Source organism: Bos javanicus, chromosome 24, assembly GCF_032452875.1.
Source record: "Bos javanicus breed banteng chromosome 24, ARS-OSU_banteng_1.0, whole genome shotgun sequence".
Classification (NCBI taxonomy): Eukaryota; Metazoa; Chordata; class Mammalia; order Artiodactyla; family Bovidae; genus Bos; species Bos javanicus.
Window position 1 is genome coordinate 50,420,631 of NC_083891.1, and position 27,806 is coordinate 50,448,436.

Below are 27,806 nucleotides of genomic sequence, written 5' to 3' on the forward strand. Positions count from 1 at the left end.
CCATGGAAAGCACATAAAAACATGCCTGACACTCAGTGATGGTGGTGCTGAGTTATTACCATGTACAGGTTCCAGTCCTTACTTTATTTGACCTTATAGTTCTAGTGTCCAACACCTGGTTTGTAATAATTTCTGTGTCCTTTCATCGAAATTGTAGAGCAAAAACACCTGGCTCACTTGGGTTAGATTTTCACCCTAGCCCCGTCAGCTGTGACCAGGAAGTCGAGTCTCCCACACACATCTCAGCAGGGCTGTGGGAAAGGACATAGGCAGGGCAGGCTACCCAAGCAGGTCTGCTGGACCCGTACACGGTAAAGCGGAAGGTTACTGCAGTGTCAAGGAAATGTTGATATTTCAGGGCAAGGGGAACTTTAAAGTCACTTTAAAGCATATCAAACTTATGGTGAGAGTGCAGATATTTTTAATCTTCTAATAGTTTCTGAATGTTTTGAAGTGAGTCCAAGTAATGTTATTTTTTCTTTTGAAAAAAACACCATCCTTCCAAATTCATTACTTTGTGATTTAATAATACCTTTTCTTTTAAATAGGTTAATACTCAGAGCCATACAGTAATCTTATTATTTTTCAGGTTACAGAATACCTGTATGCTAATAAAATGGCTTTCCGATACCCAGAACCTGAGGACAAGGCCAAATACATTAGAGAAAGAATATGGCGAAGCGAGTACGATTCCCTGCTGCCCGATGTGTATGAGTGGCCAGAGGCTGCGGCGCACCCTCCCCCCATAACAGAATAGAAGCACACCACTGATACTTTCCATGCATCAGGGAGCTCCTTTTTTTCAGACAGAAAGAGAGAATGTTCTTAAATTCATGCTTTTTTCTGTTTAACTCCCCCCTCCACTTTATTTTTGCCCATGAATCCACACTTCTGTACCAGGGTGGATGTGTTGACTACTCTGCCCACCTGCACCCTGCAATCAAATGACCATAATGCTTTTACTCTCGTTTGTAGCTCACGTCATATCAGAGATATTAAAAATGTTCTTGTGAATGTCTTCACTTGTGTTCTTGTTCACTCTTAGCAAAATATTTGCTAGTTACTACTACAGCTAAAAATCCCTTGTCCAGTTCTTGTAGGGCTACTAAAATAGAAATTTACTTCTGTGGATATGAGTACAGAATTTTGAGAAGAAGCCAAATTTAACCAAATTCTAAGGACAAGTTGTCAGCATCTAAAAATATCTTTTTATATCTGCTTTATTTGACCTTCATCCTCTGAAATGCCTTTCCAGTAGACAGATACAGAAAAATCTACCCTATTATTTATTTTCTGGGACTAAACTGAAGCTTAATTATAAAGTGAAACAGGAACTATTGCTGCCTTTCGACAAATTAAATAGTCATTGTTTTCAACAGTGTGTGAAAATCACAGTGTAATTTTGTAAAATAAAGGTAGTATCTTAAATTTAATTGCTTTAATTATGATATTTTTATTGCATAACTAGAAATTTAGGTTTGCTTATTATGAAGAACACATTTTCATTTTCTCCTGATTCTAAAGAACAGGGTATAGGTAGACTTCATAAATTATGATTTTTGACAAGTGATTTTTAACAAACTGACCATGTGTTTCCCATCTAAATGAGTCACATTTAGACTCATCTACGTGAATCTATACCCTTATTCCAGTAGTGATGGTCTTTATTGAGATAATTTTGGAATGTTCCTATGATATGTTCCTTTAAATATCATTAGTAGTAATAACTAACTCCTTCTCCATTGAAGATGGATTTAATTTTTTGAAGTCACCAAAATTAATTTAGAGCTAAGTGGGAGTGAATAGGTGTTTAGACCAGTAAATGTCATTTTTAGTCCCAGTGACATGGGTAATAACTACCTAGTCAAATCAATTTTCTTATGTGGCTTATACATTGGAGAGTTCTAAAGGAAAATCCCAAACATTTTGAGAAGTAGTCTTGCTATATATAACCCTAACATAGTTGCTTTGGGGCAACAAACAAAACTTTAAAATGCCCATTTTACAAGATAAACTATAAAAAATTATTCATGGCTGCATATCAATGTGCACATTGTTTGAAGTTTCCCTCCACAGTTCTTGATACGTTAGATGTAATATTCTGGAGGGGGATAGAAGGGCTTCATTTTTATGTTCCTGTTTCCTTTTACCTGATAGGTAGAGATTAATTGAGTCATAGTAATTGTGAATGTAATTCAATGTTTTAAGAATGCGGCATTGCCATTTTGAGTATGGAAAAATGCAGTTGGTTAAATATACTTAACAGATGAGTAAAATCAGGTATGTTTTATCTGTTTGGTAAAATAAACAGATCACTGTTTTCCTCAATTAAAGATGAAAGGCTTATGGTTATCATGTTACCTTTGTCAAAATCATCCACAAAAATACTCTCTGTGAAATCTTGATTTTAGTTTAACATTACAAGTAAAATAATTACAGACCTGTTTTTTCAATCAATTCTTCTTGAAGACAGGAAAATGCAAAATTAAAGTAATTTTACTCAGATGTTTGCTTATTCAAATGTGTCTAATACAGTATACATGGAAATATTTTAAGGAGAAAGCAAGGCTAAATGGCATATAGCCTGCTTATTCAAATAAGACAGAATAAAAGCTGCCTACTCTCATTATGTGTTATTTACGAACCAGAATTTCAACACATAACAATTTTTGGATGTAAATTAAAATGTTCTATTATTTAAGCCAAGAATACAGGCAGGAACTATCATCATGGTGGTAGGGGGAGGGGTGGCATCATGGCAACAAATTGGAAAAGAACCATTTGAACCTAATAGGAATGGACAGTTATTTTCGTTCTTTTGAAGAAATTCTGTAGATCAGGCTGTCAAATTATTTAGTAGGGAAAAGTGAGAATGCATGTTTTTCGAATCTGGAATGACCTATCACCTGTACTGTGAAACAAATTGGATAGCGAGTGAGGGTAAAGGTTTATTGACTATAATGGGAAAATGTCAAAGATTTTAGTTAAAAAAATTTTTAAGGGATGGATTCTTAACCAGGAGTGGCCACCAAATTACTGTGAAGTTTTAAAATGCAGATGCCTCTGGCCCCTCCTCTAAGGGCCCTACACCACCAGCACCAGGAGCTGGGTGGTCGCGGGGAGCTAACCGACCCTCCTGCTGACGCAGCGGGCCTGAGATGGGGCCTGAGATTCTGCACTTCAGATAATCTCCCAGGGGTGCCCATGCTGCTGTGCAGAGGACATGTGTGTGACACTGCTCCTGAGTCCTGAGTGTAGTGTGTGTTTAAGTGCTCAGATAGTATATGCTGTCTCTGGAAAAGAAAACTGAAATTCTGTTCTTAGACCAAATTTGTTTCATCTGCTTTTGTTATGTATAACCTATATAGGATGTTCATAAGAACAAAAATAAAAAACTTTTAAACAGCTGCTTCTGAAAATACGTAATTAGAACATTGTTCAGTTCTTAGATTAATATACTTTGTTAAGTAAAACCTAGCAACTAGTTTTTCACTTATAAAAGATTATCAAGTAGATATTTGTTCTATTATTATTTGTTTTATGATATAACTTACCCTATCTTTTGTCTTTTCTTTCTCTAAATTATCAGCCTCTGGAGAAATAAGATTCCACATTTTCCTTTGCAAAGGAGTTGCTAATGAATTAAGACCAAAGCATAATAGTTATTGAGGGGCATGGAGCATTATTTACTCTCAGATTACTGAAAAAGCCCAAGGGGGATGGCAGGGTAGTGGGAAAACTCTTGCCTTAGGAAAAGCATTTCATCTGGACGCTGCTGTTGCTTTTCCCAAGCCCATTCAGTATGCCTCAAAAATAACCTCTTCAAGCCCAGAACAGCTCCAGGGTTCTGTTAAATTGACCGAATCAGAATCAGCTCTGCTGAGCATACAGAATACTGGAGAACATTAATATAAAGCTCAAAGCTCTCTACTGGGATTCCACTTAAAGGGACTGTCCTAGTGAAGTAGCACCAATATCATATTTCCAGCCAAGGTAGGTACACGTGTATTGCTGACTTTATAGAAAACGGCAGAGATACTCCTTGTCTACTTCGGCTCTCAACCGATGTATGACTGGCATTTCGATGTTCATCCAGATTTTAAAAATATCAGTCCTCCACAGACAAGCTAAATAAGAGTAACATACATAATATTTAAAATGATCAAGACAGTTTTACTACAGAAACCTTACCCCTCATCTGAAATCAAGAATAGAAGTGGAGAAAAAGCTCAATGCTTTGTTCCGAATTTTATAAATTCAACTGGGCCTAATTAGGACACGATTCTTATTGCATAATTCCCTTAATCCTTGCCAGGAGTTACTCAGATAAACCAGTGATTAGATTTTAAAACAATAATTATTTTCCTTACATGGATACGGAAGACAGTGCCTCTCAAGGAGAAAAAGGTCTGGAAATGTGTGCATAGTTCAGTGACATAAAATACACAAATTTAAGTCACGTGACTTGGATGCTTTGCATCTTTCTGTAACAGCTTTTTGCCAGTAAACTGACTCTTCCTTTGATGTGGCTATTTAATCAAGCCTGTTTTTCCCAAATAAAGATGTATTTGCTACTTTGCTTTATGGGAAATTACCCCTACAATCAGCACACTTAAAAGTTTTAAGACAAAGGGGAAATTAATGGGTATTTATTCCCCAGTTTTCAGTATGTCCTTTTATGTTCTGGGAGAACTGTTCTCCTTGACTTTCCTAATTTTAAGTGTCATTCTAGCAAATCGTTGATTCCTACATAGTCACTGAATTATCACCAACACATCAGGTATGTTCAGTTAGCAGATGATGATAAACTAAATTTTATGGATAGCACCTAGTCTGCTGGTCACTGTTCTAAGCATCTTACATGAGGCAGCATACTTAATCCTCATGACCACCTTCTGTCACTAGCCTCTCTCAGAGAAGGACACAGATGCACAGAGAGATTAAAAGATTTGCCCAAGTTCTCTGCTGGTAAGAGGCAGAGCTATGCCTCACCTCAGCCCTTAGTGGGGAAGAGGGGCCTCTGTGACAGGCGATTTTATCTGGATCTTAAATACCTTACTTTTAGGAATTGTTATTTCAAGTGAAAATTTTTCACTTGTTCTCGTAAGATTAGTCTTAGGTCCTTTTTCATGTGGTTTACTGGTTCATGTGATTTTTTTTTTACTTTGTTCCCATTTATAATTCAAATACAGTATAAACCTATTTAATCCATTAGTCTTAAGCATTTTAAGTACTGAATGTAAACAATAGATCTGGTTTTGAATTTAGTAGATTACACTAAAACTTCCAGATCACTAACATCTTTTGATTTGGTAATCTTCAAAAATTACCACAAAAGGGCTTCCTTTGTAGCTCAGCTGTTAAAGAAATCTGCCCTCTATGCAGGAGACCTGGGTTTGATCCCTGGGTTGGGAAGATCCCCTGGAGAAGGGAATGGCTCCAGTTTTCTGGCCTGGAGAATTCCATGGACTGTATAGCTCATGGGGTTGCAAAGAGTCGGACAGGACTGAGTGACTCATTTTCCCTCACATTTTCAGCTGCCAATCTTCAAAAAACCACCAACCGCTATCACTGTTTCAGTAGCACTTAAACACTTTGTATTTTGTTTTAACTTTCTTTTTTAAATTATAGTTGCTTAACAATGTTGTGTTGGTTTCTGCTGTACTACATTTTGTATCTTGACATCTGCCAATGTCAACGTGAATTGGGAATTGTAAGATGTATTTTTAATGATATCTATTATATGCATGTCTATAACTTCTTCCATTAAAATGTCATAATGGAAAATATTGATAGCATCAAATGTATGCAGAATAAGGAATTGAGGAATTTCTGAAGCCTATTTTAGTTAAGTATTTGACACAATAACATTTCTGCCTAATGTTTTATTAAACTTTGTCTAATCACCTTTAAAATTAACTGAAATTAAAACTGTGTTTTTGCAATTGATATTGTATTTCCTTTGGTAACATGTGAAGCATTCATTATTGACTTGAAGGGAGTTGCATGTAGCAAAAGTCATTACCCTTTCTCACCTTTGTATTTGGAAGAAGCAGTGTTGTGGAAATAGCCTATGGAAATACCAGTTTAAGGGGAAAGCCTTGTGTAGAGTGTATTATACCAGATTGACATATTCCAGATGCTTCCAAGAGTCAGTCTAAAAACTTCCTAATGGTATGAACTATTTTTTCTCATTTGTGATATATAAGTTCTACTGAAATGTGTGTATTTTCTTTTTTTAATGGAAGTATATAGTTCATTACAACATTGTGTTAGTTTCAGGTGTACAGCACAATGATTCAGTTACATATATATATATTCTTTTTCAGATTCTTTTCCCTTAGAGGTTATGACAAGATATTGAATATAGTTCCCTGTGCTATACAGTAGGGCCTTGTTGGTTATCTATTTTACATATAGCAGTGTGTATACGTTAATCTAAAACTCTGAGATGTGTGTATTTTCTTAATAAAATTTTGCTATGTATCAAAAATGTGTTATGATCTTGTTTTTAAAGGCAGCTGTAAGGTATTATCTTGGTATTATCTTAAAACACACGCACTTGGTATTAAACCGTAAACGCATGCCAAAATACTTGATCCCCTGAGAATATGCTGTTAGACTGAAGTTCGCTGTAGACCTAGTGATTCTGCTCATCTTTTCATTTCCTTCTGTCTGTTTCTTTACCCTCTTTCTCTCCTTATTTTGTTTAATCAGAGGAGTAAAGGAATGATTTCTCACCTCTTCTCCCACCACATACACCTTCCCAGACCTTAGTGTTAGAATACTAAAGCAGAAAGACTGTATGTTGATTCTGTGATTAAGGGAGAAGATGGCATTAGAGCTCATACTTACTGAGTGCTTCTTCAAGCCAGGCCCTGTCCTAAGTACCTGATACTTTTTTACTCATTCAAGCATCACAAGGAACTTCTGAAGTGTTGACATTTCCCCCATTTTACAGATGTAGGATCTGAGGGGGTCACATAGCTACTAAAATGCAAAGCCACGATTCAGAGCTCTTGTGACATGTTTGTGACAGAAACTTCAGTCCCGTTTAGACTCTCCTCTTAAGCACAGCCCGCCCTGCACAACAGGGCAGCTGAACATCACGGTCCTGCTGTCTCAGTGAGTCAGAATCACGAACTTCAAGACAGCCTCAATGCTCCTGGCATATCCCAGTCCGGTACTCCGGTACCTTCCCTTCTCTCAGATCCCTGATGTTCTCCTGCATCCTAGCTCTCAAGACAGCCTTGCTTCAATCTCACAGAGAAATGGGACGATCAGAAGAAGGTGTCCCCAAGCTCCCCTTCCCCTCATCTCTCCAGGAACCTTGAGAAAGTGAAAAGCGGCAGCTCTCAACTTCCAGGAGCTGACCTGATAGTAGGAACTCACGGCTGAGCTCTCCTATTGAATGGGATACACTCACTGACACCCAGAGTTCCCCCCGTGAGCTGTCCCTGCGGCAGTGAGTGATGGATATCTCACAGGACATTGACAAGGCGACTGTGACCACAATGGATTAAGACAAAAACAAGGTCACTCCAACATCACGTCTTGTTTAGTCACTCAGTTGTGTACAACTCTTTGTGACCCCATGAACTGCAGCATGTCAAGCCTCCCTGTCCATCACTAACTCCCAGAGTTACCCAAACTCATGTCCATTGAGTCGGTGATGCCATCCAACCATCTCATTCTCTGTTGTCCCCTTCTCCTCTTGCCCTCAATCTCTCCCAGCATCAGGGTCTTTTCCAATGAGTCGGTTCGTTGCATCAGGTGGCCAAAGTATTGGAGGTTCAGCTTCAGCACCAGTCCTTCCAATGAATATTCAAGGTTGATTTCCTTTAGGATGGACTGGTTTGATGTCCTTGTAGTCCAAGGGACTCTCAAGAGTCTTCTCCAACACCACAGTTCAAAAGCATCAATTCTTTAGCGCTCAGCCTTCCTTATGGTCCAACTCTCACAACCATACATGACTATTGGGAAAATCAGCATTGACAATACGGACTTCTGTTGGCAAAATGATGTCTCTGCTTTTTAACACACTGTCTAGGTTTGTCATAGCTTGTCTTCCAAGGAGCAAGCGTCTTTTACCTTTGTGGCTGCAGTTACCATCTGCGTTGATTTTGGAGCCCAAGAGAATGAAATCTGACACCATGTAGACCGTCACGTCTACACACGGGCAAAACCTGAGTATCATCCAAACCACAGAAATGACCTCCCTTTGCACCCAGAGTTATCCTTTTGTTAAAAACTAATAAACAGGGGCTTCTCTGGTGGTCCAGTGGTTAAGACTTCAAGCTCCCATTTCAGGAGGCCCTGGTCTGACCCCTGGTCTGGGAACTAGACCCCACATGCCACAACTAAGACCTGGCACAGCTAAAGAAATAAGTAAGAAAAAATATATATATTTTAAAAAACACATTGAGGTATCATATTTTAGAATTTGTTGTTCAGTCACTAAGTCATATCCAACTGTTTGTGACCCCATGGACTGCAGCATGCCAGGCTCCTGTGTCCTCTACTATCTTTGCTCAAATTCAAGTCCCTTGAGTTGGTGATACTATCTAACCATCTCATCCTCTCCCACCCTCTTCTCCTTTTGTCTTCAATCTTTCCCAGCATCAGGGTCTTTTCCAATGAGTCAGCTCTTTGCATCAGGTGGCTGAAGTATTGGAGCTTTCAGCTTCAGTATCAGTCCTCCCATGAATGTTCAGGGTTGATTTCCTTTAGGATGGACTGGTTTGATGTCCTTGCAGTCCAAGAGACTCTCGAGTCTTCTCCAGCACCACAATTTGAAAGCATCAGCTCTTCAACGCTCAGCCTTCTCTATAGTCCAACACTTTCTCAACAGCCATTTTTCACCTTTCAGAACATCTATCATCAAAAAAATCTCAAACAACAAATGTTAGCAACAGTGTAGAGAAAAAGGAACCCTCCTACACTGTTGGTGGGAATATAAATTAGTGCAGCCACTGTGGAAAACACTAAGAAATGTTGTGAGAAAACAGAGTTTTCTCAAAAAACTAAAGAAAGAACTACCATACAATGCATCAATTCCACTGTTGGTATTGATCCAAAGAAAAGTAAAATGTTAATTAAAAAGATACATGTATTCCTTCAATTAAAAAATAAATTAAAAAAAAAGACACATGTACTTGTGTTCACAGTAGTACTGAGAAATCTCCATATTGCTTTCCACAGTGGCTGTATCAATTTACAATTGCCAAGATATGTAAGCAACCTACATGTCCATCAACAGACGAACATACAGAGAAGATACGGTATCTATATGATGGAATATTTGTTGTCATTTAGTGTCTGACTCTTGTGACCCCATGGACTGCAGCCTGCCAGGCTCTTATGTCCATAGGATTTCCCAGGTAAGTATACTGGAATGGGTTGTGATTTCCTTCTCCAAGAGATCTTCCTGACCCCAGGTTCAAACCTGCATCTCCTGTATTGGCCAGCGGATTCTTGATCACTGAGCTACCAGGGAAGGGCCACTCAACCATAAAAAGAGATGAAATTTTGTGTTTGCAACATGGATAAACTTGGAGGGCATCGTGGTGAGTGAAAATATCAGAAAAGACAAGTAATGTATGATATCACATGTTGAATGTAAAAAAATAAACTAGTAAATATGACAAAGAAGAAACAGAACTCACATATTTAGAAAACTGTTAGTTACCAACAGAGAGAGGGGATGGAGAAGGAGTGAGATAGGGTTAACAGATTAAGATAACTATGTATAAAATAAATAAGTTACAAGGATATATTGTATAACACAGGGAACAAAGCCAGTATTTTATAATAACTGTAAATGGTTAATTAAGGGCTAGGTTATATTTGCAGGGGCAGGGTTCTAAGTGAAAAAAACTGGACATAATAACTATTGAAGATGAATGATGATTCTATATAGAGGTTCATTAAATGTTTTCTCAATTTTTGTGTATGTTAAAAATTTCCCATACATTTTTTAAATGAACATAAAGCACTGTCTAGAACTCTCTAAAGCTATAATAACCTCTGAGAAAAGCAGTTGTAAGAAATCTTGATTGGGGTGGGCATAGGGGATGGTAGGTTTAAGCCAGGAACCTCTGGAATGGGCAGATCTATTGGGGGCACTGCTACAGGGAACCCCTAGCCGAGTTGTGGTCAAGACCTAGTTGTAGAATGTGTCTTCCTGAGCATTTCTCAGCCAGGCAAGTGTCTGAATAAACAACGTTCAAGGTCCTGTTTTTTAAAATGTTGATAAACCAGTTCCCGCTTGAACAAATCCACCTTATTTCCTTATTTTTCCATTTCCAGGAGATTAATCCAAGTCTCAACCTTCCCACAAGACCCAGCTCAAGTCTAACCACCCCCTGCTTTTTTTTTTTTTTTTGCAAGGCAGTGAGGTCTTAGTTCCCTGACCACGGATTGAACCCACCCCTGGCAGTGTAAGTGCAGAGTCTTGATCACTGGACTCCCAGGGAATTCCCTAACCCTTCCTTAATTTAATGATCTCCCTATTTTTGTCACTGTCTGTTTTCTCCTTTGCTCCCTCATTTTATTAGTGACTTTCTGCTACTTCTTTTTCCAACCTTGGTGTATGCTCCTAAAACCAGGAACCATGACATATATTAAAAATTCATTATCAAAGTCGGATTCTCTCTCCACAAAGGTGGAGCTTAAGCAACGCTTGCATAAATAAAATCTTTGAACAGGCCCAAAAGTAAATGATCCCACTCTCCAAGTAGTGTTAAAAACCCTCCATCCACAGCACTTCTAACCTTGTTATAGAGCTGCTGGATAATTTGACCACCTCCAGCATGTAAGCAAAAATCAGTACATCTGACACTACGCAAGAGTGTGAAGCTTTGAAAGCTGGAGTTTGACCTGAATCAGTTTTTCCACCAGGGCCACGTGCAGTTTCGGCCGGGGCTCCTCACCCACGTGTCCAGGAGGCGATGCTGTGGCTGTGCGCTCCGCTCAGCAAGTGAAAACACCGGCGACCCTGCTGCGGGCACAGCACCCGCAGCTGCGAATTTTTCAGGAGACATTCCGCGGTATCCCTGGAAGTGCAAAGTGGAATCGAAAGAAGACTTGGGATCTAGAGTAAGTTCTACTATGAACTCTGATTCCAAGGCACCGCACGCTTCCGTTTTTAGTGCTTCAGATAGATTCATCCCCATAAAATCACAGACTTTACGCAAATATGCCAGAGCAAAGCATCTGGGAGAACGCTCTTGTTTGAAAACGTTCAGTTCAGTACAGTCGCTCAGTCGTGTCTGACTGAGCACGCCATGGACTGCAGCACGCCAGGCCTCCCTGTCCATCACCAACTCCCGGGGTTTACCCCAACTCATGTCCATTGAGTCAGTGATGCCATCCAACCATCTCATCCTCTATCGTCCCCTTCTCCCACCTTAAAACTGTCCCAGCATCAGGGTCTTTTTAAATGAGTCAGCTCTTCGTATCAGGTGGCCAAAGTATTGGAGTTTCAGCTTCAACATCAGTCCTTCCAATGAACACTCACGGCTGATCTCCTTTAGGATGGACTGGTTGGATCTCCTTGCTGTCCAAGGGACTTAGAAAAGTCTCCACACCACAGTTCAAAAGCATCAACGTTACATGGCAAAAAAAAAAAAAAAAAAGCCATACAGTAGGGACTTCTCTGGCGGTCCAAGTGGTTAAGACCTTGGGCTTCAAGGGCAGGGGGTGAGGGTCTGATCGCTGGTTGCAGAACTAAGACCCCACATGCTCCCAAGCAGTGGCCAAAAAATAAAAATAAAAAAGCAACCCACACGGCAGACATTTTTCACTTCAGGCGCTCTGGTCTTCCCGGGATACCGCAGCCCTCTTAGGGGCAGTCCCACTCGCCGCGGGACAGAGCGGCGGACCCACAGCTCAGCCTCACGCCGGGGTCGCGCTCCGCGGAGAACCACCGAGCGCGGACCTCCGGCGCCTCCTAGAGCGGTGGGTCGCGGACTCGGCCGGCGGCGCACTTCCGTCCGCGCGCGTCGCCGCCCCGCGGACGGCCGGGCCTCGCCGCGGGCCTCGGGGAGTGGGTGAGTGGGGCACGGCGCGCCCGAGGTGGGGGGCGGGCCGGGGTCTGCGCCACCGAGGCCTCCCCCGCGCCCGCCAAACCGATCGAGCGCTCGGGCGACCCGCGGAGTCGCGGGCTGGGCCGGAAACCGAGGACCCGAGCCGGGGAGCTAGGACGCGCCTTGTCCACCCACCGCCCCTCATCGCGCCTGCTTACCCCGACCTGCGGGCCGAGGACACCCTGCCCCGCGCCTCTGCCGCCTCCCACCCTCCTTTTGCTCGATAGGCGTGGAGGAGCTGCTGGGCCGGCCGGCGGTCGGAGACCCGGCCTCTGGCCACAGCTGGCTAGGCCTTGGCCTCGCAAAGGCCACTCTCTGTGCAGAGGGCCTCGGCCCTTTCATCTCTAAAATGGAGGATGACAGGACCTGCCCTGCCGGCACCGCTTGGGTGGATTGCAGGCTTGGCACCGCCTCTGCCTGAAAACTCCTTCGGAGCCCGACAGTCTTTAGAATCTTCCGGGGAGCTTCCCCAGTGCTGAGAACCCCAGAACCACCGGGCGATTGTAGTCTGCAGCCAGGACTGAGAGCCACTAGCCCAGAGTGTCAAGTGACCCTACTGAGCTCGATCGTGTGTTGTATTCTCGCTAGGAATGTGTACTATCAGAAAACAAACGGCTGAGTTTTGTTTTGTTTTGTTTTGTTGTCCAAGTAGACAAGACCCAAAACCTGGTTTGCTTACTTATTTCCTAGTGGTGCATAACGCGCACCAGTGATTAAATTTCTGGTTACTTCCCGACCTAATGGAAGAGTTTTGGTTATTTGGCTTGCTTTTAAACTTTTTATTATGGAAACTTTCAAATCTATACAAAAACAGAATCGTGTACAGAATGTACCAACTCATGTACTAATCGCTAATTGATCTAGTTGCATCTGGCACCCTCACCCCCACTGGATTATTTTAAAGCAAATCAAAATGTACCATTTCATCCATTAAATACTGGCTTATGTTTATACAACACAGTAACTCCTTGAACATAACAGCATTATCAGTCTCATAAGAATCTCCTGTTACTCTCTGGTGAAGTTTACATTTCCCCTGTGCTCTCATTTTTTTCCCCCTCCCATCATCTGGTGGTCCAAATCAGGATTCAGACAAGCTAGACATGTTACGTTTGTTTGATGGCTCACATCTCTTTGTCTCCTTCTCTCTCTCAATTATTATTTTTCCTAGTATTTAGGTTGTTGAAGAAGTCAAGCCATTTGTCCTGTACTGTTTCTTACACACTGATTTTTGCTTTTTCCTTCGCTGTGGTGTGCTCTAATAAACGTGTTTAGAAGACAGCCTTTTCCAGATACACGTTATATTTTTTGGCAAGAAAACCTCATCGGTTACTGTGTGCTTCATATTGCATCACGTCAGGAGTTGGATTAGGTCGTGCCTCTGTGGTGTTAAGATTGATCACTGGCTCTTTTCCATACAAATTGTATTGCAGGGTGACTGATTGATCAGGGAATTACAGAAGGATACTAATAACTACAGAAGGAATGAGAGAATATCACCTTTTGACAACCCCTAATGAAATAATGTTTCCTGGAAAGGATCACTAATGGTTGCTAACATCAGAAAAAGAGAGACAGTCAGACAGCTTGTGCTTCCTGGTGGAACTTCCCAATACCACTTGTTACATATTCTTAGGTGGTAGATGGGGGATAAAGAGGAAACAGGATTGACCTTGAGTTGATAATTGTTGAAGCTCAGTGTGACAGTACGTTATACTAATCTCTCTCCTTTTGTGTGTGTTTGAAATTTTGCATAACAAAATTTTTTTTATTTTTTTAATTGACTTGTTGACTAGTGAGTTCAGTTCAGCCTGATCCATCCATTGTAGTTCTCCACTAGCCTTTCACTAACTGGTTCTCAAAACTGACTGCATGTTAGGATCACAGGGGAAGAATTTTTCTTATTCAGTTCTAAAACACATGTCTCTTGCGGAATTTCCTGTTGATTCTGGGATGGAGCCCAATGGTTGATGTTTTAAAAGATCTCCCGGTGATGAGTACTTCAGGATTCTGTATCACTGGCTTAGATCTACTATCAGTTACACATGCAAAGTGTTTATATTCTATTACACCCTCTGCATTTATTACCTTAAATTTTTGACTTTCTGTATTCACTTTACTCTTGTGGCTCTTGCAAACTGCAGTCCAATCAGAAAGCCTTTGCAAATTAAACTATAGAGTTATCAGAGGAAGTCTTGATCTTGGAAGTGAAAATGTGGAGTAAGGCATGGAAAGGTCACTAGCAATAACCTAAAAACTCATGTGTGGGGTGGAGAGATGTACCACCCACCTGCTGTGTGAGGTGTGGGGCCGGGGTGGGGAGCTGACTGTACCCCCAATGGAAAGGGAGATGAGGTGACACATAGTCAGAAAAGCATGTTTAGCTTTATGACACATTTTTTTTAAGTCATGAAGTAAATTAAATGCAAAATAAAGTCAAATAGGTAAATAAAATGCTGCTTATTGCAACCAAAAACAATTCAAGGATTTTTTTAAAAAGTTAATCTCCACCACCATCATTTTAATCACCCCCGAGATAACCATTGTAGCAGTACGGTGTATATTGTTCCTCACCAGACTCTCTCTGTCTTGTATAACATAGATGTTTGGGCATTGTTTTAAAAATGAGATTATGCCATAGCCATCTGTAACTTTTCTCATTGTCATCCCTTCAGTGCAGGAGTCACAGACCTAGCTGAGCTATAGAACAGATAGTTCATGATATGAATGTACAATAAAATACTCAGTTGTTTCCATATTTATATTTATCTATCTATCTGTATATTCAGATGGTTTCCAAATTTTAGCCACCTTAAAAGTTTCACAGTAAATATCATTCATGCTTATTGGCCCTTTGGATTTCTTTTGTGAATTTCTAGTGTATGTTCATTGTTTTAGTTTCCTATTTTGTACTTTTCTTTTTTAATGCATTTGCTTGAACCATTTCTTAGGGGCATTAAATAGTGAAGTGAAGTCGCTCAGTCGTGTCCAATTCTTTGCGACCCCATGGATTGTAGCCTACCAGGCTTCTCCGTCCGTGGGATTCTCCAGGCAAGAGTACTGGAGTGGGTTGCCATTTCCTTCCCCAGGGGATCTTCCTGACCCAGGGATCAAACCTGGGTCTCCTGCATTCCAGGCAGACGCTTTAACCTCTGAGCCACTAGGGAAGCCCCTTAGGGGCATTAACCCGTTATCAAACAGTACAGTTTTTTCCAGATTTTTTTTTTTTTTTTTTGGCAGGGGGAGGTCCTTTGACATTAAGAGTCTTTTGATATATGAAAATTTTTATGTAGTAAAAATGTCTTTTTAAAAGCTTTATGTTTCATGTCTTGCCAGTAAGGGATTTTCATGCCCAAATTTGTATACATATTCTCCTAATTTTTTTTGAACACTTTTGTTTGGACCTGAAAGGTCCAAATTTAAATGTGAAACATTTAAATTTCTGAACCATGTGGAATGTATTTTTATATAGGATGCAAGATAAGAATCTTGCTTCACTTTTTCTGCGAAAATAACCAATTATGTCAGCGTCATTCATTTAAAAAAGCCACTCTTTTTACATTTCTGTTACATATTGATTTCTGTGTGTACCTGGGTTTATTTCCAGACTATCCCTTCTCTTACTTACAACTTTATGTTTGTGGCCAATAATGTATCTTTCCATTGTGCGTGATTAGTGTCATGTTACTACCTAGAAAAGTAAATCAGTACTCACTACTTTGTATGCTTTTCTTGCCCATTCTCAGACCTACTTTCTTTCTTTCATGTGATCTTTGGGTTACGTTTGTTCCAAGATGAATCGCACTGGAAATCTGATAGAATTTGCATTAAATATACATGCATTAATTATGGAAAGAGGCATTTCGGTGATAGTAAATCTCCTATCAGAGAAGCTAATGTATTTCTCTCTTTGAGTCTTTTAGGGCCTGTTCCTTTCTCGTTAACTTTATTTCTAGCTATAAGACTTTTTTTTTTCTCTTGTGACTGAGGGTTTTTTTCATTTTTGCAAGGACTGAGAAAAGTTTCTGATAGGTGTCTTTCCCCCTGTAGATAGTATATTTATCCAGCTCCCTGTCAAGTTTTCCTGTTTTAGTAGTTTTTCTTAAACTTACATGTTTGTTTCCTTCCTTGCCATCCATGTGGATAATCTGTAATTGGTTATATATAACTTTGGCAAATAGATTTGGAAACAGTGGAAGCTGACTTTATTTTTTTGGTTTCCAAAGTCACTGCAGATAGTGACTACAGCCATGAAATTAAAAGAGACTTACTCCTTGGAAGGAAAGTTATGACCAACCTAGATAGCATATTAAAAAGCAGAGACATTACTTTGCCAACAAAGGTTTGTCTAGTCAAGGCTATGGTTTTTCCTGTAGTCAGGTATGGATGTGAGAGTTGGACTCAAAAGAAAGCTGAGCACCGAAGAATTGATGCTTTTGAACTGTGGTGTTGGAGAAGACTCTTGAGAGTCCCTTGGACAGTGAGGAGATCCAACCAGTCCATCCTAAAAGAGATCAGTCCTGAGTGTTCATTGGAAGGACTGGTGTTGAAGCTGAAACTCCAATACTTTGGCCACCTGATGTGAGGAACTGACTCATTGGAAAAGACCCCGATGCTGGGAAAGATTGAAGGCAGGAGGAGAAGGGGACGACAGAGGATGAGATGATTGGATGGCATCACCGACTCAATGGACATGTGTTTGACTAAACTCTGGGAGTTGGTGATGGACAGGGAGGCCTGGCGTGCTACAGTCCACGGGGTCATGCAGAGTCGGACACAACTGAGCGACTGAACCGAACTGAACTGAAGTTTGGGTTTATTTTACTAGATGCGTATCTCCTGTCAGAGAACTGTATCAGAGGGGTTTCCCTGGTGGTCCAGTAGTTACGAATCTGCCTTGCAGTGCATGGGGCACCGCAGTGAGAAGCCTGCACACCAAATGAAGAGTGGCCCCCTCTGGCTGCCGCTAGAGAAAGCCTGAGTACAGCAGTGAAGACCTACTGCAGCCAAAAAGTAAATCAATAAATCTTTTTAAAAAGGAACTGTATCAGAGATAGATATGCCCAAAAATAGTGAAAGGAAAAAGAGATATCAGGAGTTGGCAGAAATCTACACACTCCGCAGGTTGTTGCTGATCACCTGTGAGAGCAGAAGCCCAAGCGCTAACCCCTCATGGACCCTCTTATCAGGGGAGTGAAACGTTCCCTCAGCGTTACTGTGTGTTACTCACATTGCTGTCGAGTGTTGTAGCGTTTTGTTGTGGTTTCTGATGGTTCAGAGAAAGGGCTGCTCACCATGAGCTGCTCACCAGAGAGAGATCACTTAGTGAGCATAATTAAGTTCCCTCTCCTGCCCAGAACCTCACTAGAGCTGTTTATTATTAGAAGGATTTTCAAAAAAATTAATCAGCAGGAAGTACAGAGTCCTTATATACCCACTCCCCACCACTGCCCCTCATCAGATTCCCCTAGTGCTGACATCTTACGTTAGTGTGGTTCAACGGTGATGAGCCAGTATTGACCCACAGTTTACATTAGGGCTCATTCACGTTTTGTGTTGTATATACTATGGGTTTTGACCAATGTATGATGTGTCTGTCTTTACTGTATCATGCAGAATAGTTTTACTGCCCTAAAAACCCCATCCCTCCCTCCCTTCCCCCCCAAACCACTGTCTTTTTACTATCCCCATAGTTTTGCCTTTTCCAGAATGTTGTGTGATTGGAATTCAACTACAGTTTGGTTACATATATATATATAATTTTTTGTATTTATTTATTTTATTTTTGGTTGCGCTGGGTCTTCGTTGCTGCACAGGCCTTTCTCTAGTTGAAGCAAGCAGGTTCTAGTTGCTGTGCACAAGCTTCTCATTCTGATGGCTCCTCTTTTTTCCGTTCCCGGGCTCTAGAACACAGGCTCAATAGCTGTGGTGCACAAGCTTAGTTGCTCCACAGCACGTGGGATCTTCCCAGACCAGGGACTGAACCTGTGTCTCCTGCGTTGGCAAGTGGATTCTTTACTATTGAGCCACCAGGGAGGGCTCTCCAAGTGGCTCAGATGGTAAAGAATCCGCCTCAGTGCAGGAGACCTGGGTTCTATCCCTGGGTCAGGAAGATCCCCTGGAGAAGGGCATAGCAACCCACTCCAGTATTCTTACCTAGAGAATTCCATGGACAGAGGAGCCTAGCGGGCTACAGTCTATGGGGTCACAAAGAGTTGGACACAGCTGAGTGACTAACACTTTCAGTTTCACCAGGGAAGCCCTCAACTGTAGTTTTTAATTAACTGAGTTTGGCTTTTTTTTTTTTTTTAATTTATTTTTATTTGTGTGAGCAGTCATACAAGGTTTGGTAATTTGTAGCTTTTACTGATTAAGAGTTACTAAAATCTTTCTTTAGATTTCTGCGGAAAACTATTAGAGAACAGGAATCCACACTGTTCTCAATATATAGAAGTTAGATAACCGTGAAACTCAAAGAACCTGTTTTCGGTGATTTTGAGCAGTGATGTGTGATAATCCCTAAGTGACCTTCTCGTTGCAGGGTGGAAGATGTCTATGGATGTGACATTTCTGGGGACAGGTGCAGCATACCCATCCCCGACCCGGGGTGCCTCCGCACTGGTCCTTCGGTGTGAAGGCGAGTGCTGGCTCTTTGACTGTGGGGAGGGGACCCAGACACAGCTTATGAAGAGCCAACTTAAAGCAGGTGAGTATACGTTCTACTTTCTAATTAGGGCTGTCTCTTGCTCGTCTTCATTTTCTCGGCTCTCCTTGGGCCTTCTACCCAGAAACAACCCCAGCAGTTGTACCCCATTTCAGTGCTGGAGCCCTGGCAAGACTTGGAAGGCATTCAGGCATCTGGCCACACCCAGATGCCTAGATGAACTAGCTGAATGACTACCCAACTTACTTCCTCCTTCTCCTTCCTTCCCTTCAGTCCTTCACTTTTCATTCTTCCTGTAAATTGAAGAGGAAGGATGTACATAGGCTTAGGGCATGGAGAATGGAGTGGGATACATCGGACACGTTAAAAAGACACTGCTCAAGCACGGGAACATGCTTACTTCCCCCAGGAGGTGGGTGTAAGTATCATGAGAGGGAAGTAGGTGTTCTGAGGAGTGAGTGGTTCTTTTCTGCTTGGGGTCATCAGCGAAGACATCTGAGAGGGGGTGATATGTGAGTTGTTGAAGGAGGAGGAAGGGCTCCCTGGGCTGAGAAGAAGAAGGGCATTTTGGCCAGAGGGAACAGAGCGAGCCTCGCCCCAGGCCCACCGAAGGGTCCAGTGTTCACAGAGCCTTGGCCCAGAGTTGGGTAGACCAGGAGTCCAGTCCCAGCTGTGTCTCTGCTTATCACCTTAGCAGACCAGCAAGCTTGAGTTTTTCTTCTCTCATCTTTAAAATGGGGTTAAACCCCCCCTATCAGGGCTTTCCTGATGGCTCAGCTGGTAAAGAATCTGCCTGCAATGCAGGAGACCCCGGTTTAATTCCTGGGTTGGGAAGATCCCTTGGAGAAGAGATGGGCTACCCACTCCAGTATTCTTGCGCTTCCCTTCTGGCTCAGCTGGTAAAGAATCTGCTTGCAACGCAGGAGACCTGAGTTCGATCCCTGGGTTGGAAAGATCCCCTGGAGAAGGGAAAGGCTGCCCACTCCAGTATTCTGGCCTAGAGAATTCCATGGACTGTATAGTCCATGGGGTTGCAAAGAGTCGGCACGACTGACTCACTCACTTCACTTAAACCCTCCACTTAAAAGGGGTGATGTAAGAATTGTATACAATAATCCCTTCTCTGTGTGGTTGTCTACTTCTCATCAGTTAAATCTCAACCCAAATGTTGTCTCCTCAAAGGCTTCCCCCAAACTTCTTGGATTAAGTAATTTCTCCCTCACCCCAGGCATTCTCCTGCTTTGTGCTGGTTCTCCTGACTTTTTAGCATCATCAGGGTCTAAAATTGTGTTGCTCAGGAAGTTGTTTCTGTGTTCACTGTGTGTTCCCTGTACGACTAGACTCGCTGAGCATGTGCGCACCTAGGGGATGCCTGGTGATATCTGTTAATGCGTGAGTAAGATGTTCAGCTTAGTACCGGGCCTCTCACTCGTTAGATCTTGATAAGCGGTAGTTACTGAAATTATTCCTACGGCTCATCACAGCACCTGGCGTTTAATGACTAAAAGAAAGATAGCTCTAGCATCCAAGGATCCCTTGATCTAGTGGTGGAAACTGACGTGCAGACAGTCATGGTGAGATGTGACAAGTCAGAATTAAGAGGTGTTTTCTAGCTACTTTTGAAGCACAGGGGAGGAGGACACTAACTGTTCAGAGAAAGCGACTCAGAGATAGTAACAGTCGGGCGAGGATATAAGAGATGAATAGACGTTTCTCTGGGAGGAGAAGCAGGGATGGATATTCAGGGAACAGATGACAGAGTGAGCAGGAAGTAAGGGAGTTTCCAGAGACATGACGTGTTTGGGGAATCCTAAGCCATCCAGCACTCTGAGTACTTGACTGCAGAGATGAGAGACAGGAATGCTTAAAGTGAGGGCCGGCTGTGAAGACTTCTGTGGTATTCTAAGGTATCTGGGCCTTATTATTTAGGCTGTTGTCAACAAGAAATAATTAAATACTTTTTAATCCAAGAAATGACATGGTCTGATTTGTGTTTTAGGACAGTTTTCCAATAGCAAATGTATTGGGACAGAGAGTGGCATCAGGCCCAAGGCAGTTGCATTCACCTGGTGAGAGAGAGAAGATGAAGATGCTGGAGCAGAAAGTAGGAATAAGGATGAATTTGAGAGACTCAAAGAGATATGTGTAGAGCCAGCAGGAGACGTGACTGAGTGAATGTCTTAGGATGTGAAGAAGTACAGAATTACTCCAGGTTATAGGTGGTGATGTCCCAGACCTAGATAGAGGGTTAGGAAGAGAACTGTTGGAGGAAGGAACCAGGCGTATCACTTGGGACAGGTGTACACAGTTCAACCCTAATCACACACTGTCTTATGTTGAAACCCTGTGGTCAGAGCAGTGTTATGCTTTACTTCCCTGGGATCACACAAGGCTTCCTTTCACGAGACCTGGCAGGGTAGGCACACGCCAGAGTGGTGGCTGTAATATTTAGAGAGTAGGAGTTGAGGTGGCAGGGTAATTAAAATAGAAACAAGTGACTGTTGTATTAAGAGGTTTGGGTTTAGGGATAAGTCTCCAGTTTTCACTCAGTACCTGTGTCAGTTATCTAATTCTGCACAACGGATTAAAAATTTAGTGGGTTACTTGCATTTATTATCTCATAGTTTCTGTGGGTCAGGGACTTCAGGCCAGGCTTAACTGGATTCTCTGTTCCAGGATCTCAGCAGGCTGCAGCCCAGGTCTTGGCCAGTGCTGGGGTCTCATTTCAGAGCTCACTCAGGTTGTTGGCAGAACCTTCTAGGTGCTGAATGAAGGCTGCTGCGGCAACCTGAGGCCTGCTGTCGGTCCTGGTCATGGGGGTTTCTGCTGCAGGCTAGCCTGCTTCCTTTTACTGCCTGGAAGGGAGAAGGAGACTTAAGAGCAAGTCTGCCAGCAAGATGGACTCTTAGAACATAATCGCAATGCATCCTTGTGCTGTGTTTCACTGGTTAGAAGCAAGCACCCAGTCCCACCCACACTCACAAGGAAGGAATTATAGAGGGATGTGGACAGCTGGAGGCAGGGGCCACGGGTACCGCCTTAACTCTATTTGCCGTAATACCTTTCTCTCATGTTTTATATTTTACAGTTATTTTTCAACAGATCACAAAGCTCAAGCTTTTTAAAATAAAAGTTTGGCCAAAAAATAATAATACTAAAATAAAATCTAAAGGGAACTTTTAGCTTATTAAATTTTTATTGATTTAAAAAAAGAATTCCTGGCCTCAGGGAGGAGATGATATGGTAATCCCTGAACATCAGCAAAGACACTCTAGCACTTCTAAAGCCCCAATCTCAACCTGGAATCCTCAATACATCTTGGTTTCTCTCAGTAACCAAATATGGACCCATCACTGTTGGAATCTTCGAAACCCTTTTAGCTTATACTACCTCCTGGGGTAATAATATTTATGGGTTTCATAAGGAAGTACTTTCTGTCTGTCTAAATATACTTCTTTCAACTTTCCATGGTCCTGATATCCAAGCATCTGATTAAAAAGTGTGCGTTTGTCATATCTATTTTTTTTCATAATTTTAAAGGTAAGCTTAAGCTTTTTTTCCCCCTCAAAAATGATTACAAAAAAGTATTATACAAGTATAATTTTAAAATGATTATAATAAGTATACATGCTCATTGTAAAAGTTTAAACAAAACAGAAAAATATAAATAAGAAAATCCCAAATCTCTCTCTCTGGTCAGTGAATTTTCTATACATATAGTTATGGTAATGGTGCAGGTATATTTGTGTGTGTGTTTGTATATAATTTTGCATAAATGCAATCAAACTATATTTGGTATTACTTTTTTTTTCCAACTGAATATAGTATGTGTCAATAATGTAGACATTTTCCTACCGCAGTAAATATCAGTGCATCATTCCTTTGGGCGTAGAGGATGCTTAGTCTTCTGCTCCTATATGGATGACATTTTCCCTGGTAATTTTCGTGTTCTTAAGTGAAAGGGAACTCAGGCATTTTTCTTTTTTCATTTGATAGCTTCCTCTTACCTTTGATAATTGTGGTTGCCATTCCTTCTCCCACTGAAATCAAGTTTCTTAAAAAATGAAATGTCTGTCTTCCGTGAAACTGTGATAACTGTGCAAGTTACTTTTTCTTACCTAACGTGTCTCACTTGCTTTGAGTTCACTAATTGTTTGGTATTCAGCTTTGGCTGTGCTTTGCAGTAAATAGGGAGAGGCCCGGAAAGTCTGACTTGGCAGTTTTGAGGTCAGTGTGAGACCAGGACTCAACAACTGATGCAGTTCTTTTGTCTGCTGATTCTTTAGGTCCCACTTGGGAGGGTGGGGGGCTGTTGGCAGCCCAGACAGCAGAAAGGGGGAAATGAAAGGGTTCCAGAAGTAAAAAAACAGCAAAAACAAAGACTAAACCAAGACAACAAAAAGGAGCATGTTGGGGAAACTTCTAGTGTGCCTCCTGGGGATTCTCAAGGTTCAAGATCAGCCCCTACCTGGTCCATTGTTCTCTGCTACAGTGCCTGGCTTGATGTAGTAACACTGAGAAGACTCGCTTGGAGCACACTGTTACCTGGATGTCACAGGACAGATCCCATCACAATAAACTAAATAGGCAGGTCATGAGCTATATTAAAAATATGTTAATTGTGATTGTTACTTTCAAAAGGCTTTGTGGTGCATCTCTGAAAAACGTTGATGTGGCATCCTGCCATGTACCAGGAGTAGATTCAGTTTGTTGTTCAGTCACTCAGTCATGTCTGACTTTTTTGCGACCCCCATGGACTGCAGCCCGGAGGGTGTTTCAGTCCATGGAATTCTCCAGGCAAGAATACCAGAGTGGGTTGCCATGCCCTCCCCCACGGGATATTCCCGACCTAGAAATCGAACCTGCATCTCCTATTTTGGCAGGCAGATTTTTTACCTCTGAGCCACCAGGAAAACCCATACAGTTTACCATTGGCTAAATCAAGTTACAGCCTAAGTCAATATGCACTGGAAGAGCTGCTGTATTAGTTCAGACCGAAAGGAAGGGATGGACCCACGTGCCTTTACGAAACACCATGGGGGGTTTACCCTTGGATATGCACTCCAGCATCTGTTGCCTCCTCCTCCATGGTCCTTCACCTCTATCCCTTTCTCCCGACCTCCTTCTCCCTCCTCCCTGTCCTCCCCTCCCTCATCCCCCTTGCTTTTTCCTCCTTCTCCTTCTGTCTCATCCAGGCAAGCAGGCTCTGGCTTGGTTAGTTAGTCTTTGGCCAGTGTGGAGTCCTTAAAAGGCAATTTTGGTTTCAGGCACTGGTCCAGTCTGTTGGAGCCAAAGGAACGTTTGTTAGCATGCTGGGAGTACATACTTGCTGTTCTGAGAGGGAGCAGCAGGGGGCAGTGTAACTGCCAGATACTTTCGCACTTGAGGCCTAGCTGATTACTGAAGTGAATCGTTTTGGTACACGTTTTCCTTTTTTCTTTTTTCCAGTGAGAGAACTTCCCTGGTGGCTCAGATGGTAAAGTGTCTGTCTACAATGTGAGAGACCTGGGTTCGATCCCTGGGTTGGGAAGATTCCCTGGAGAAGGAAATGGCAACCCACTCCAGTACTCTTGCCTTGAAAATCCCATGGACAGAGAAGCTTGGTGCAGGCTACTATCCATGGGGTCCCAAAGAGTCGGGCACGACTGAGCGACCTCACTTCACTTCTTTCCTTTTCTCATTTTTCCAGTAAGAGGATGTATAGGAAAATACTCTTAAAACTGTAACACTGTATAATTTGAAGATGTTTTATGAAAAAAGTTGTATCTTATTAAAACCTTCCAGTGAAATAATACTTGTCTTTCTTGCTTCTGGAATCATGTAGAAAAATACATGCATGTTTCAAGCAGCTTTGTGTGGGTTTTATTTCTGAAAAATTCAAAAATTTGTTTTTCTGCTTCAATCAAAAGGGAGAATTACCAAGATCTTCATCACGCATCTTCATGGAGACCATTTCTTTGGCCTTCCTGGCCTCCTCTGCACAATCAGCCTGCAGAGTGGGTCCATGGTCACCAAACAGCCCATCGAAATCTATGGCCCTATGGGGCTTCGGGACTTTATCTGGCGAACCATGGAACTCTCTCACACGGAGCTGGTCTTCCCTTACGTGGTCCATGAGCTGGTGCCTACAGCGGATCAGTGTCCTACAGAAGAACTGCAAGAATCTGTGCAGGTGGATAAAACAGACAACCCCCCCAAAGAGGGAGAAGGACGAACTATCCTGTTAGACTCAGAAGAAAACTCGTACCTCCTGGTTGATGACGAACAGTTTGTTGTGAAAGCGTTTCGCCTCTTTCATCGAATACCCTCCTTTGGATTTTCAGTCGTGGAGAAGAAACGCCCAGGTAAACTCAACGCACAGAAACTGAAAGATCTGGGTGAGTGTTTGTTTGTTTTCTCCTTTCTCCTCAGTTGAGTTGTGAGCTGAAACAGTTAGAAGTGTCATAGAAACCTTCCTTTCTTGTTTCCCAGGCCTAACACTTAAACATTTTCTCCACTTACTTCCTTTTCCTGGAGTTTGTTTATTAAGGGAAATCTCTAGGGCCAGAAGATGCTATTCAGAGCAAAAATGAAGTATGTATTTGAAGTCTCTCTTCAGCTCTCTAGAGGCACATTCTTGATCTGCCTTATCTTCGGCTTTTCCTATCTTGGTTGGTGGGTGATGGTGGATGTCTCAGGTCTGGGCTTTTATTTTCTCATGTCATCTTTTTGAAGAATGTTTGAGTGGCATCTTTGGTCAGATACTTTTCACCATGGTTCTCAACCATGCAACTGCAACTAGCTGCTTTCTGAGTTTTCCTTCTGTATTGACTTGGCCTAGTCAGTCAACTTTGATTAAGTTATTAGTGATTTGGTGTTTGGAACACTGCCTCAAGCAGTTTTATTTATTTATTTATTTTTTGACTGTGCCAGGTCTTAGTTGTAGCACGTGAGGTCTAGTTTCCTGGGGAATGAACCCAGGCCTCCTGCATTGGGAGCATGGAGTCTTAGCCACTGAACCACCAAGAAAGTCCCTCAACCAGCCTTATATACCTGGGTTCATCACACTTGGAAGCAAGCATTCAAAGATTGGCTTGGGGCCCAGCCAAGGCCTCGTACCTTCTCCATGCTAGGCCATCACACGCCCAGGTCCCTCAGCACCTCTCCCAAAGCAGCGCCAGGCACATCAGCCCTCTAGTATCACCACCTTCCTTGCCATGCCGACGACAGAACCTGTGAAAAGCATGGCAGTGGTTTTTCATGTGTTCTTTCTCTTTATTTACACAATCTCTTCTTTCTTCCCCAACTAAAACAAAGCACTAAGTAATGAGGAAAACTGCCTTAGACCAAAGATATTTTTAATATCTACAAACCTGTGAGAATACCAGTGTGTTGGGAAACGGTAAACATGATCCATGTTGGAATTAGTGAACGTACTCTGTTTGCACGTATTGCCCAGAGTGATCATCAGGTGCTATTCTCGATTAATATGAGATTGAAGCCCAGTTCGGTAAGCATGGAACTGCCTCTGTTTAAAATGAAGATTGATTGTGTGTAACTACCTGAAATTCTCCTCGATGTTGTGATCCAAACAGTCCCCTCTAACAACTTTTTATTACGTTAATCAGTTTGTCGGTAACTTGTCATTTAAATGGGCTCTTTAATTTTACCTGAAGATAAGCTTATTAAATGCAGCACACAAAAACTTATTCCCATGCACAGCAGAGGATCCCAGCTGTTACCTTGACTATAATAAGGTTTTAGGGGGACTTAAGAGCTTAAACTTATCTGAAACGTGTGCTTGGAAATGTTTTCAGTACTTGGACATTGCTAATATCAATAGCCAACAGTGAACTTTTAAAAAATGTATAAATATCCCAGTTTCCCACAAGTAATAAAATATTTATAACAATTATGAAAAGAATTGGATGCCTTTTCCATTTGCTATTTGCAGTGCTGTTGAAACAGACGCTCTTTAACAAGTCATAAATTCCATTCCCGTGATGTTTTGGTATCTGCCTCCATCTTTTAGGTGTTCCACCAGGTCCTGCCTATGGGAAGCTGAAAAATGGAATTTCTGTTGTTCTGGAAAATGGAGTTACAATTTCTCCCCAAGATGTCTTAAAGAAGCCTATTGTTGGAAGAAAAATCTGTATTTTGGGTGACTGTTCTGGGGTTGTGGATGATGCAGGAGTAAAGCTGTGCTTTGAAGCAGACCTGTTGATCCACGAAGCGACCCTGGATGACACCCAGATGGACAAAGCAAAGGAGCACGGCCACAGCACGCCACAGATGGCGGCGACATTCGCAAAGCTGTGCCAAGCAAAGAGGCTGGTTCTGACTCACTTCAGTCAGAGGTACAAGCCAGTTGCCTTGGCCAGAGAAGGAGAAGCAGATGGGATTGTAGAACTTAAAAAGCAAGCTGAATCAGTGTTAGATCTCCAAGAAGTGACTCTCGCAGAAGATTTCATGGTGATCAGCATTCCGATCAAGAAGTGAAACCAGTATTCCTGACTGCATTCTGATGTGTCTGTAAATATGTTATTGAGCCAACAGTCACATTTGGTTTTTTTGTTGTGGTGGTGGTGGTCATTGTTGTTTTGGTCTAAAGTTATTTGAGTCCTCATAATCCTGAAAAGGATGGAGCTGCATTGCTGAACTAACTCAGCATTGAGAGGGAGCAAGCTTTTTGATAATAAATCACTTTAAAAAGAATGAAACCAGCATCCTTCTTAAAGTCCACATTTGACAAAATGATAGGCTATTCAGGTATACATGCTTTGTGGCTGCTGCTTCAGAGATTAGCCAATACACCATGCAATCCTGGGCTTAGCTTTATTGCTGTTGTTGGCAAAGTATGCAGGACTTGGCCCTCCTGGCTAAAAATGGTATTTTGGCAGTTTGTGTTGAATCTGTTCATGTTATTAACAAAAGAGAAATGTAATGAGATATTGGATATGCAGAATTGAAGCTGGCATGTTAAATCTTGAATTCTTTGCTAGAAGACTGAAGGCAGGGTCAGGATAGGTGTTTAGCCTTCAATTAATATTTTATTAAACTTTGCAGTTTGCTCTAAA

At 42.0% G+C, this 27,806-nt stretch overlaps 2 protein-coding genes and 1 long non-coding RNA gene across 7 annotated transcripts in view; 2 read left to right on the forward strand and 1 right to left on the reverse strand.

Annotated features, from left to right (window-relative positions):
* Window positions 1-1,018, forward strand: part of ME2 (malic enzyme 2) — a 65,615-nt gene extending 64,597 nt beyond the window's left edge. For all 4 annotated transcript variants that reach the window (XM_061400213.1, XM_061400216.1, XM_061400217.1 and 1 more), the window contains one exon: window positions 590-1,018. In XM_061400213.1, coding sequence (XP_061256197.1) covers window positions 590-757 — 168 coding nt within the window. In that variant the 3' untranslated portion in view covers window positions 758-1,018. The remainder of the gene's footprint in view (window positions 1-589) is intronic.
* The window catches only part of LOC133237748 (uncharacterized), a 26,985-nt gene extending 16,127 nt beyond the window's left edge, over window positions 1-10,858 (reverse strand). The window contains exon 1 of the long non-coding RNA XR_009733321.1: window positions 10,773-10,858. This is a non-coding gene — a long non-coding RNA (uncharacterized LOC133237748). The remainder of the gene's footprint in view (window positions 1-10,772) is intronic.
* ELAC1 (elaC ribonuclease Z 1) lies at window positions 9,690-27,806 on the forward strand. 2 transcript variants are annotated; one of them, XM_061400218.1, is made up of 4 exons: window positions 9,690-12,050; window positions 18,628-18,792; window positions 24,660-25,127; window positions 26,762-27,806. In XM_061400218.1, the coding sequence occupies exons 2-4, from the start codon at window positions 18,636-18,638 to the stop codon at window positions 27,226-27,228; spliced, it is 1,092 nt and encodes a 363-aa protein (XP_061256202.1). In that variant the 5' UTR covers window positions 9,690-12,050; window positions 18,628-18,635; the 3' UTR covers window positions 27,229-27,806. The 2 variants fall into 2 exon arrangements, with proteins under 2 accessions (XP_061256202.1, XP_061256203.1); XM_061400219.1 differs by lacking the exon at window positions 9,690-12,050 and adding an exon at window positions 15,501-17,099.